Consider the following 12,484-nt stretch of genomic DNA (forward strand, 5'->3'; position numbering starts at 1 on the left):
AATTAAATTCTAGAAGTCCATTAGGCAATCGAAATAATAATATGTACAGCACAAAATCATAATTCACTGCCATACATCGTGCAGTCTCAATTAAAGAGAAGCCACGTTGTACGTGCGGCTTTACTTCGACTTCTATTGTTATGAGACTTATTACTTGGACCTAAATAATTGTGTGATCAACTTGTCTACGATGCACTTTAGTAAAGATAAAAAAAAAGTCATGTTTGAGTTAATTTATGTTTCGTTTTTATGCGAATAAACTTTTTTAAGACTAACATTAGACAGTTTAATGAGATAATTAGGTAGGTAATCGTGAAACAAAAACGCAGGTAAGGAATTTTAAACGAGATTATATATTATACTATCAGTGATTGTATATTTATCATCATTTTTAAGACACAGTAAGAAACAAATTTGTTTAGGGAACTAACTAGTAAATGGATACTGTTAATTTACAGTATAACTACATAATTATATGAACTAAAGAGGTTTATTATGAATTTTATACATGTAATTTCATGATCCATACTATATTTAGACCTCCTGATTAAAACAGATAATTCTTTCCAGACAAATAACGCAGGAAAAAAATATTTGTCTGCCTAGCGAACAATAAAAAGCAGTCATGTCACAAATGAAATATCTTCACGAGCCGGGGCTCGAACACGTAGCAGATCGTAAACTGTTAATGAAAGGGACTATTGCACGTCCGCGCTGTATAACTTGATATCAGGGAAAGATTTCCAATTGTCATTCTTGTTAAGCCTAAAATTCTTTTGTTTGTTACTTACAGTTTATTTTTATATATCATAATATTCGCAAAGTCCCCAGCCCGCAATTAGCCAGCGTGGTGGACTCAAGGCCTAACCCCTTTCTCATTACGGGAGACCGTTGCCCAACTGTGGGACATTAAGGGGTTAAATATATTATTATTTATAAATACATATTTCTCCAAAAAAAGAATAGAAAAAAAGAAAAGAATACACGCGATTAAATCGAGGTACTAAACGTAAATTTTAGTTTTGAATAAAAATTTTCTGATATTTTTTTTTATTTATTTAGTGACAACCAAAAAAAAGTATGCTTTTAGGGGTGTTTTTATGCTCAATGGAGAAGTGTCCGGTTCAAAATTTAAAATATAAAGAGAATTGCTTTTATCAGCAATTATTATTATTAATGCATCGCAATAGCATTTCCCGTCCATATCAAACAAGGTAAGTGTTTATAAAAAAACAAATACATGAACAGCAACTTTAACAATTTACTTTATTAGATTTTCTATTTTGAAACGTAAAAGAATTTTAACAAAATGAGAGCACTCGGGAGCATTTTTCTAATACAATTAGGCACCTCGCTAACTGGGCGGAGTAAAACTGCAATGTGTTAAGTTAAAATACTTTTTTTTTGTATTTTAAGCACTTTGCTGTAATGCATTGTTGTGGTTAAGGTCATGAAAATGTATTTATAAACCTTACCTTGAAAGTGGAAAGAGTATGTGCCGACGATTACTTATATTAATGTCAAATTTTCATGCAAACGCACTTCTGAAAAATCTCAATTTTATTACTACCAAAACGTTTTACCAGCATCCGAAAAAAACAAGACTTAGTCTTGGTCATTAGTAAATATTATCATTTAACTAATATACCAGATCTATTATTTCGCTGTAGAACTATAAATCTTCAGTCAACATAGTCTATCTTCTACAATAAGAATACATCTACTCAAGGAACAAACACGCTCATATAAATCATACGCACTTCAACTACACAATTTATTTTCACAGACAAATAATATCCTAAGAAAATTACTTGTACAAAAAATGCCACCTAATTACACGGTGCGTACATACTGTGATCATTAAGAAGTCGATTAGGTTCGTAACACACGTTCTTTTGCAAGTCACGACCACGAACCGGCTTACGTACAATTCTCGAACAATTTGGTGCTACGTGATCATGAAAGGTTTTCGATTTTCTCGAAGACACTTTTTTTGGCTCTCCATTTTTGTAATTGGGGTGTGATTTTGAACTAATAGTGATTTCATTGGCATGTATATTTTGCAATGCATTTACAATACAAATTTTTATGTAAAATTGTCAGATATTTGTCAGTCTGAATACTAGCTGGAATAAATAAAAATAATTTTAATAAAATGTAATAAAAAGCCTTTGATTAATTTTTAAACTACTTAATTATGCTTTTAAAATACCAATAAGGACGCAATATTCAGAAATGCTATTTTAAATTACAAACAAACATGATACTAGGTATATAAAAATATACAACTGGATTTTAATACAACAGCATTATGTAGCAAAAGTTACTTCCAAAAAATGACAAACTGCCTCGATACTCATAACAAAATTTTCAGTATTAACTTATATAAACTGATTGATCACATTTATTTGAACGTTTTTAATCGTCTATTCCTGGTAGTAACAAGCCTACACAGATAATATTATTTTATAGGCTCTAACATATTGAATAATATATTCATTACAAATATTTTTCATATATATTCATTATAAAATAACACTATTTTACAGTACATGTCAGACAGACGGACTTTCGTGTATTTTTTCAAAAGCCACTCTAATTTAATGTTCCTAGAACAAAATGCTTCTAATCTATACTGTTTGTAGCAACAAGATTCTCAGAACTAAGTTCAAAGCTCGCAAATAAACTCAGTTACTAAAAATGTTAAGAAACCACTATTTAAGGAACGAGAGCAAGTTAGAAACAAACAATATTGAGTTTTCTTTTAAGCGGTAAACAGCTGGAAACTTTTACTGAAATTGGAAAATGTTTACTCCGATATTGGAATCTCAAGATATGCTAAATGTGTTATGGACACGGTTTAATTTTTTTTAAAAGCATTTGTCCAAGGAACTTGTTTTAGTCATGTTTATAGCATGCTTTTTTTGTTTGTTTGTTTGTTTGTTTGTTTGTTTGAACGCGCTAATCTCAGGTACTACTGGTCCGATTTGAAAAATTCTTTCAGTGTTAGATAGCCCATTTATCGAGGAAGGCTATAGGCTATAATAACATCACGCTACGGTCATTAGGAGCGGAGTAGCAACGAAAAATGTTACAAAAACGGGGAAAATTTTGACCCATTCTCTTAGGTGACGCAAGCAAAGTTGCGCGGGTCAGCTAGTTTGTTTATAAATTATATTGTGTGGGTAAAAGAATTTTCCGCCCACTTACATTGTAAGCCATAATAGCAATTTTCATTCAATATAGTTTTATGTTCCACAAAAACATAATATAACACAAACAGCTTCACTTATGGTGAAAATAAAAATGTCTGTGTGTCTATACACGTCATTAATATCAGTAAACATAATAAGTACCCATGTAACGGTACATACAGATTAGAATCAGCATGTTATAACATAAAATGTCATCAAACGTTGTTAATATATTAGATGTTATATTATTGTATTCCAATGTGTACGCACCATTATACATAACATATAGCACAAAGACTGTGACATACGTTATTTAATCTGGTCCCTAGCATGAAATAGGCACAAAAAGTACACTCAAATACAAAAGTCATTCAATCAACTCAATATTTTACAATAACTTATTTTATTGTATTTTTAATATATTTAAACAAAAGCTAAAATTGGTCACGAGTAACGATTTCAATCAATCTTATTTTTTTTTCTGAAGATGGTTAATATGCATGATCTAGAGTATGGAAAAAGTGAACATATTAAATTACTTTTGCAGCGGACTATACCATAACAAAAGAATGGATAAAATCTAGACTAAGCATTGGAAACCTAAAGATGTTTCACTACATCACAATGTGATCATAGTATATTTGGCAGTCTTGATTACAGGCGGTGCCGTCCCCGCCTGGACATACAACCTTTTTACGACTTACGAACGAGGCTAATGTTCGCACTGGACATTTACTGGCTGTTAATGATGACGTATGAGTGTAAAAGGTTTATGGCATCGCAGCAAGCAAATACTCTTTATTTGGCTCCTTTCAAATTGTTTGCTGAGACATTTTACTACCTACTGTTTTAGACGAATGTAGGTACAGTACTTTATGGATAGATAGTGTTCAGTAGCCAGATTTTCTACTACTATAGACTACGGACAACCGGCTAGTCATCGAAATTTAGACATTTAGAATGTACCTACTGCCAAAATATTTCCTACGACGCCCGTCAGAAGCGCTGATCCGATTTTCATACAAAATCTCTCGATGACAGTTCGGTTGTCGGTAGTTGACAGTAGCAGAGAATCGAGGCACTGTACTTCATGGATAGATAGTGTTCTGAACTACTGAAGAAAAATATACTCATAATCGAAATGTCAATGAACTCAAAGACCGTTTGAATATATTAACTAAATTATTTATCTCCTTGGCAACTAATCTTTGAAGGACATCAAAACAATGAAGTTCTAATTTATTTCCCAAATTACCATAATAAAAATTGTCTTGTTTTAAGCAAAAAACAATATTTTAACCGCCTTTAATAAGGAGGATGTTTCAATGAATACTGCGAGAAAAAAAAACAAAACAATCACACAAAAATTCTTTTAATACTAATAAAAAATGAACACCTGGTTTCATAACAATTTAGTAGATTTTTTTTTAAACCATTTCGTTGACTTTACAAACTGGCGGTATTTTCATTATTGTTTACATAATTACATACATAAAATGACGCCTTTTTCCCGTAGGGATCAGAGAACGCCACTGCTGTCGCTGCACTGCTGTCAGTACAATCAAGAGTTTGACATTTAAAATTTCCTGCCAAAATAGTTCTGACCGGAGTTTGCCAGAGACGCTGATCAGATATTCGAAAAAACAATTACAAAATTTCTCGATAGCTAACTGGTTGTCAGTAGTCGATAGTAGTAGAAAATCAAGCTATTGGTTACTAGCTTTAATAAAAATGAAAGCCTTCTGAATGATCTCTATACTTTTCATAGAATTCTCCCCAAAATTGCGTCCGGGCTGAATATAGAAATTTGACATTTCTCAAACTAGATCCGATGTCTCGTGTGTATTTGGTCTGCATGTCATATTTCGGCCATGCACCACGTCCAGTGATAGTCGAAGGGTTACTAAAAAAAAGAAACATTATTATAGCAATGATAGCAAGATATATAACAATAATATAAGCATTCTCATTCTCTTCACTCACATTCTATCATTATTTTTAAAGACTTTTCAAAACAGACTCAGCCTAGTGGAAGAGTTACTAAAAATTTTATGATTGAGAGAAAATGCGACATTTAGCACGGCCTTACAAAAAATTGTGTAACGGGTAATTAAACATATCTTTTTTTATAACGGTTAAGGAAAACATATGGAAATAATGCAGAGTAGCACTAGTTCAGTGTTGCGGACTCGAGGGGTATTTCTTTTTCTAATTTCTGGACGCAGTTAGGCCTAGCAGCAGAACATTAATGAGATAAATTTATTTTTTACTAGAAGCCGCCCGCGACTTCGTCCGCGTTGAAACCCTTCCCGTGTAAATCCCGATCGCTCGGGAACTCCGGCATAAAAACTGTTGTGGTACCCATGTGTTATTCTGGGTCTTCAGCTACCTGCATACCAAATTTCATCGTAATCGATACGGTAGTATTTGCTTGTAACTTTCGCATAATAATATATAATATTAAGAGGATAACATACCCGTATTTGGCGAAGTTCGTCCAAGTCGTGGTTAAGTATACAATCATATTTGCATCTTCTGGGCTTGTTAATTCCGGCGCCGTTTTCAAATTAAATAAATAATTAGTCTCATCACTTCGTAGACCTAACACTGAGGACCTGCTGTATTTGACAATATATCTACCACCAGGATATGAAAATAAATATCTGTATACCGTAGCCTTATTTTCTACGTAAAATTCTGCAGATTTTTCTGCCGGATAATTATACAACAAATCATTACTTATTAATATGGTTTCGGCTGTAGAGTTTCCCATTACATAGAATTCTTCAATACTATCCAATGCTGGTGGTGGTAGGACTGAGAATGCCATTTTGTAAGTGTCATTTCTGTCCATCAAATCATCTGTACCTTTTCGAAGTAACATTTGTTCGTTCACCGTGTTTCCGATTAAAATACTCTTGTTTGTAAAATTTGTATTTCTAGGTTTGTTTTTGATAAATTTCCCGTCAATACACGGTTTGAAATGTTTGTTTTTGTGTTCCACAATTAGATTTTTCCACATATCATTTGTGGTGAACACGTTTTGTTCGGGACTGTTAATAATATACTTGATCATGTCTTTCATTCTTTGGACAGATTGAAACGTAAGATCGCCTTGAACCGGCTTGCTTTTACCTATAGGTGAAAAGAAGTTGCCACTTTGCATTATAACTTTGTTAAAAAGATCAGTATCGCTGTACAGAAGATGTATATCGGCGGATATTGAACCCGAATCATGCCCAAATAATAATATATTATTTTCATCGCCACCGAACGCTGCGATATTGTTTTTAATCCATTTCAAAGCGAGCAATTGATCTTTAATACCTTGATTGGCATAATTATTTTCAAGATCACATAGAAATCCGAAAATGCCTAATCTATAATTGACTGTAACTAAAATAACGTTGTGGTCAATTAGATTTTTTGGTGTTTGGACGTATGATAGACCACTTATAGGTGAAAGATTAGTTATTTCGTTGATGTTCCCACTTCCTTCAGCAAAATTTCCTCCGTGTAGGTATACCATAACAGGCAATTTGTCAGTTGAGGTTAAATTATTTGGTTGGTAAATGTTTAAGTTCAAACATTGCATTGTCCCCTCTGGTCCATTAGGAGTGAATTGCGCGCACTTTTCTGGGTGCTTATTAGCGTGGAATGCAGTTTCAAATCTCGGGTACGGTTTAGCATCCTGTAATAAAATTTAAGAAAGTTAGATACGCTTAATCATAATTATAATAAAGAGGCAGAAAGACACTGGCGAAACTTCGGGACAATAGTTCAAATATATAACCTGTGCCGAAGCGTTAAGCATTCCAAGATAAAATGCGTTAATTCCTCTATCCCATTTTATAAGCTCAAAAGAGTTGAGAACGCTAGTTGAATACTGATCACACGTTAAACTGGTCAGGCGATAAGTGGAAATGTTCATAAAATCCATTACCCACTTATTTAGTACTGTAACTATGCAACTTTATTTTGTTATGATTACTTTACTAATACATTAAATGACAGAGATGGTTTAGTTTGTGAAACCTTGTTTGTAACGGTCTATATATGAACTAGCCGACCCGTGCAACTTCGCTTGCGTCACATAAGAGAGCCATGATATTTCCCGTTTTTGTAACATTTTTCACTGGTGCTCTGGTCCTGTTGGTCGTAGCGTGATGATATATAGCATATAGCCTTCCTCGGGGCTATCTAAAACTGAAAGATTTTTTCAAATCGGACCAGTAGTTACTGAGATTAGCGCGTTCAAACAAACAAACAAACAAACTCTTCAGCTTTATAATATTAGTATAGATTATGTTTATTAAAGTTCTACTGCCGGACAAGATCTCATTTTGTAATGAGGGAAGGTTAGGCCTTTACTCCATCACCTTTTGGGCTTCCTATCGAATTAGCTAAAATAGCTTTAAGTGTCTCTCAGGCACGTAAATACCCAAAATATATACATATATTATATAAGTTGTATGTACGTTTGTTTCTTATTCACGAAACATCCGCTAAACGGATTTTAATGACGTACAACAACAACTTAAAATCTGAACTAGTACAAAGCATAGTATATATAGCTTTTAGCATAACACATAGCTATCCCCGCGGACGAAGTTTCAATCATAATTTAACACTTAATACTCACAGCAAAATAATCGTAAATGTCGATAAGTCCATAAGGTATGCCAAGAAACTTTGTAAATTCTTCTCGAACTCCGTAAATTATACCTACACTTGTATTAACGTCAGTCCGTCCATATACGTATACATTTAAAATAGACAAAACCGATATAAATTTCCACATTTTTCTTCAGTTTTGAATAATATTAGAAAGAATTCGATGTAACACTTATATGTCGTATGGTCAACTTAGTGATTATGGTTTGGCCTTTGATATAACGACTGTATATATAACAACTATTATAAACTGTCAATCAGCAGCAACTTGTAGCGCAGAGACGCTCAGCTCAAATACCACTAAGCATCTTCTAAGTATGTAATCTTCGACCCAAAGTTTTCTTTACTAATCGTTCACCGGTTAGTAAGCGGAACTGTTATATATCCTCTTTTAAAAATGTACTGTAGTTACTTTATCACATTGTTTTATTATTCAAGTCAAAATACGATAAAAAATATATTTTAAAATTCACTGAGTAAGACACGGATGAAAGCACTTTCTGAACTAAATTGTATTTGTTTTGTGTCCGTTATATATGCTTTGATAATGAGACGTTAATTCCCAATCCTTTATCGCTTTATTTTTTATGATACCATTTGACTTTTAACCTTTTGCGTAAGATGAGACAATAATATCACTATCCATAATTGCTGAGAGCTCGCTTAACTCGCTCGCTTAGTATATTTATTATGACATAAAGTATTATCAATATTGACGGGATAAAGTGTCGTCATGAGTCAATGCATAGATTGTCGTCCATATTATATGCATTTGGATATTTCCCAAGCTTAAAAATAACCGTCATTTCAACCACTTTTAGGATTTAAAAAGTAGCCTGTTTTTGGTCTAACCATGTCCATCAAAATAGTTTCAGCAGTTTAGCTGCAAAAGCATAGCAGAATAACAAATATACAGAGTGACGCATTTATCTCTGAATATTAGTAGTAATACTTAGTATGAATATTATTATATAGGTTCAAAATAATAACTTAATAATATATTTTAACAGTAAATCTACAATGTACATCTAGGCGATTTTATGACTAATAAGCATTGAAAAACATTTTTCTTTACGTAAATATAGCTTAATTTTATGAGCTAAATATATAAAACGTCTGCACGTATCGTTTATCGTACCTTTTTAAAAAGAAAATGCTAACATAAAAATGCAAAATGCGTCTTTAAAGTTAATATTATTATATTATACATATATTATTATTACACATATATGTATATTATACTAAACTCACGAAGTAAAAAAATACTGGACGCAATATATATTTTTCTTCTTAGTTTAAAATTTAAAGTCGAAAAAAGCTATTCCAGAACAGGTGTTCAGTAAATGAGTTGTTAAATCTAGTTTGAGGTACTATTCTCTTCAGATTGTCGATTCGGTGAAGTGGTGAAAAGTTTGAAGAAGGCTTACGAGTTTGTAGCCGCGAACGTGGCCCGAATGGGGAACGAAAGACGTCACTGAGTAAGTGCGCGTAGCGTTAGGGGTAGGTAAATAAAAGTACTGTAATATGGACTAAATACCAGAGCGACTATCGTATTTGCGTCGTGCTGTACTTAATAAATCGGGGGTGTTTCCTATCGAAATAGCTATTCGAACCAAAAAATGTATGAAGGTTTGATCAGTGCCCCTTGCGTATTTTGAAAGAATTAATTAATGACACGTAATTACCAAACGATTGCAATAAGTGTAGTATAGAGCTAGTTAAGAAAGCTTAAATATTCAAAGGTCTTTATAAACAAAAAAATCAAGGTAACGAATTATTAAATATTTCATCCACAGATTGTTTGCAAAATCACATGGTTTTATCAGATAAATATTGTGTCGAAGTAGCTGTTACAGTATTAATTACCCTCACCTTTGGAATAAGTAAACAAAATACTATGATTGATTCGACACACCTCACCAAAAAAAATCACAACGGCACAAAAATGATGGGCCAATTTTCACAAAACACAACAGGGGAAAGAGTAAAACGAAGCAAAATTCGCGGCACGTCCCGATTTCTATTGGTATAAGTAATCCTTTGTGGGATTTACATGCATACTAAAGAAACAAATGGGGCCTATAACGATAAATCACTGGCTAACGACATGGACCTTGTTTTGTGAGTATTGCTCAGATAGCAAACGTTTAGCAGTTTTGCAGTGGGAGGGAATGCATGGATAATGTTACCAGATTGCGTTTTTGTGGTGATTTGTCATTGAGGCTTTAGGATGATTGGTTGGATTATTGCGTTTGCTTCGGTTTGTTGGTTTGGATGATAACTTCTGTGATTTCTTTCGCAATGTTTTGAGAATTCTTAGCTTTTATCCAACAGTCTAAAATAAGGTTGTATGGATCTGAATGCCTCATTACTACACAATAAGGTAAGAAAAATATATATTATGTATATTCTTTTTATGTTTATCAGCTAATTAGATAATTTTCAAAGCAAAAATGTTTATAACCGACAACAATGAGGTTCTTTTATCGATATTATATTTCTTTTTTCGTTAAAATTTTGTTCGGAATGTTAAAGTATATGCATAGTACTAACTATCGTTTCCAATACCATACCACCATAGCCATAAAAAAAAACCTCGCTCATATTACATGGAACCAAAAATAAAAACAATTTAACGTTTTTGATACACCTTTGCTAGTATGAGATCGAATACAAACAACAAACACACGTTATATAATAGTAAAGTACTTGAAGTCGAAAGTTCCCACAATCGACTGTGAGCAACTAAACCCACGGAGCAAGTCAAACATTCATACAACTCAAGGAGGCAATAATGAACTAAATCATACCTCTATTGATTTTATAGTATCGCACTTGATGTAATAAGGGGACTTCACATTCCACTGTACTATAATTTTCTACCACTATCGACTGTTAACAAAAGAGGAACTATCGAGATATTTTGTATGTGACCAGCGCCCCTAGCGTATTCCAATAGAACTACTTTTTCAAGTTATAAACTGTCGGCATCTTAATATCCAATAGCTTAGCGAATCGGAAATCTTATTTATGTCTCAATATTACAAGGTTTTTAGATTTTAAATTAATTTATTCACGTGGCCCATATATTGAAACTTAGGCTTATGATATTAGTCACAATAACTGAATCTACCACTTTCTTAAAAATAAGATTTAAGCTTTTGTTTATTATTAGCTTTTGTCATCTACAGCATTACAGCGCGAAATTAAAATCTGCAATCTGTGTAAAGTATTCTATGACTTAATCCACCTTATAAACTATCTGTGTACCATACTTTATCACAATCCATTCAGCACTTTTGGCGTGATTGAACAACAAACATCCAGTCAAATATCCAAACTTTCGTATTTATAGCATACAAGTACAGATACTGTCTGAACCTCCCTATATTAATGTGTCTCATACATTGCAATTACACTTCGAACTCGTCTTCAACTAGATATCCATATTCATGATACGAAGCACTATCTTAGTTCGTAGGAAACTCAAAGTAATAAATAAATGTAGGGGAAGTTCCAGGAACTATTTGGTTCTATGAACTAGTGGTTTCTAGTTTCGGAGTTTAGTTTCTAAGGATAATTGATTGATGTGTTTAATTGTTTTCTTATTACTAGATGCTAACGGGCCTAAAAGACAAAATAAAAATATACTAGTGTTTTTTTTCTAAATGATAGACACGTTGCCTATAATAATTTATTATATGCAATAGCATCTTGACGAGAAATGTAATACTTCACATTAATATGAAATAAGTATTTTATCAGCTATTAACATTTGTACAGCGCCTCAAGCGAAGTTCATAGGCACTTATCTGAAATATGCACAAACTTACGTTCGTATCGGATATATTCGGATAATATCTTGTTATTCTCGCATTGATCTTTCTATACCTTCTTATTCTCGACATTGACCTTTACATTATATATAACTAGCTGACCCGCGCAACTTCGCTTGCGTCACATAAGAGAGAATGGGTCAGAATTTTCCACGTTTTTGTAACACTTTTTACTGTACTTTTACTCTGCTCCAATTGGTCGTAGCGTGATGACATAAAATATGCTTTTTTTCCACGAAAAATATTATTAATATCATTTATACCTCGTAATATAACGAAGTTGCGCTAAGGCATATCCGCCATTAAAACAGTTGCCATGACAACGGAATTTTGTTAATTTAATGTCAAACGAAGTCGCGAATAATATTGATTATTCGCATTTCACATTTATACTTAATATAAATTATAGCTATACTTTATCTGGAAAAGTTACCAAAGAGCGTTCTGATGTTTCGAATGTATCAAAAAACATGTTTAAGTATTACTACCAATCAAAATGTAAATAAATACCGACTCCAGCAAGTATTTTTTCAAACAATAACTAAAAAAACAAAACCGCAAGCATTCGTAATAGCAGTAACAGTGACAAAAATGCGCATAAATTGTTCGCAGCCACTAACCTACTGCGCGAATTCCAATAAACCATTCTGTAGTTCACTTTTGTAACTCGCGCGGAATGTTAAACACCTAATATAGTCTGTTCTTTTTACTTTCCTGCCCTCCATTCATTCTTTTCTTCCATTTTCCTGTTAATATTTCTGAACTCCGCAAAAGTAAGGT

The 12,484-nt window shown here is 32.9% G+C and overlaps 1 protein-coding gene across 1 annotated transcript; it reads right to left on the reverse strand.

The window, feature by feature from the left end:
• Positions 1–4,559: 4,559 nt before the first annotated feature.
• Positions 4,560–8,353, reverse strand: LOC142974556 (carboxylesterase 1C-like). The gene is made up of 3 exons (XM_076116961.1): positions 7,837–8,353; positions 5,672–6,885; positions 4,560–5,097 (listed from the first exon to the last, which is right to left on the reverse strand). The coding sequence occupies exons 1-3, from the start codon at positions 7,993–7,995 to the stop codon at positions 4,917–4,919; spliced, it is 1,554 nt and encodes a 517-aa protein (XP_075973076.1). The 5' UTR covers positions 7,996–8,353; the 3' UTR covers positions 4,560–4,916.
• Positions 8,354–12,484: the final 4,131 nt, after the last annotated feature.

Source organism: Anticarsia gemmatalis, chromosome 8, assembly GCF_050436995.1.
Source record: "Anticarsia gemmatalis isolate Benzon Research Colony breed Stoneville strain chromosome 8, ilAntGemm2 primary, whole genome shotgun sequence".
In the NCBI taxonomy this organism is placed as follows: domain Eukaryota; kingdom Metazoa; phylum Arthropoda; class Insecta; order Lepidoptera; family Erebidae; genus Anticarsia; species Anticarsia gemmatalis.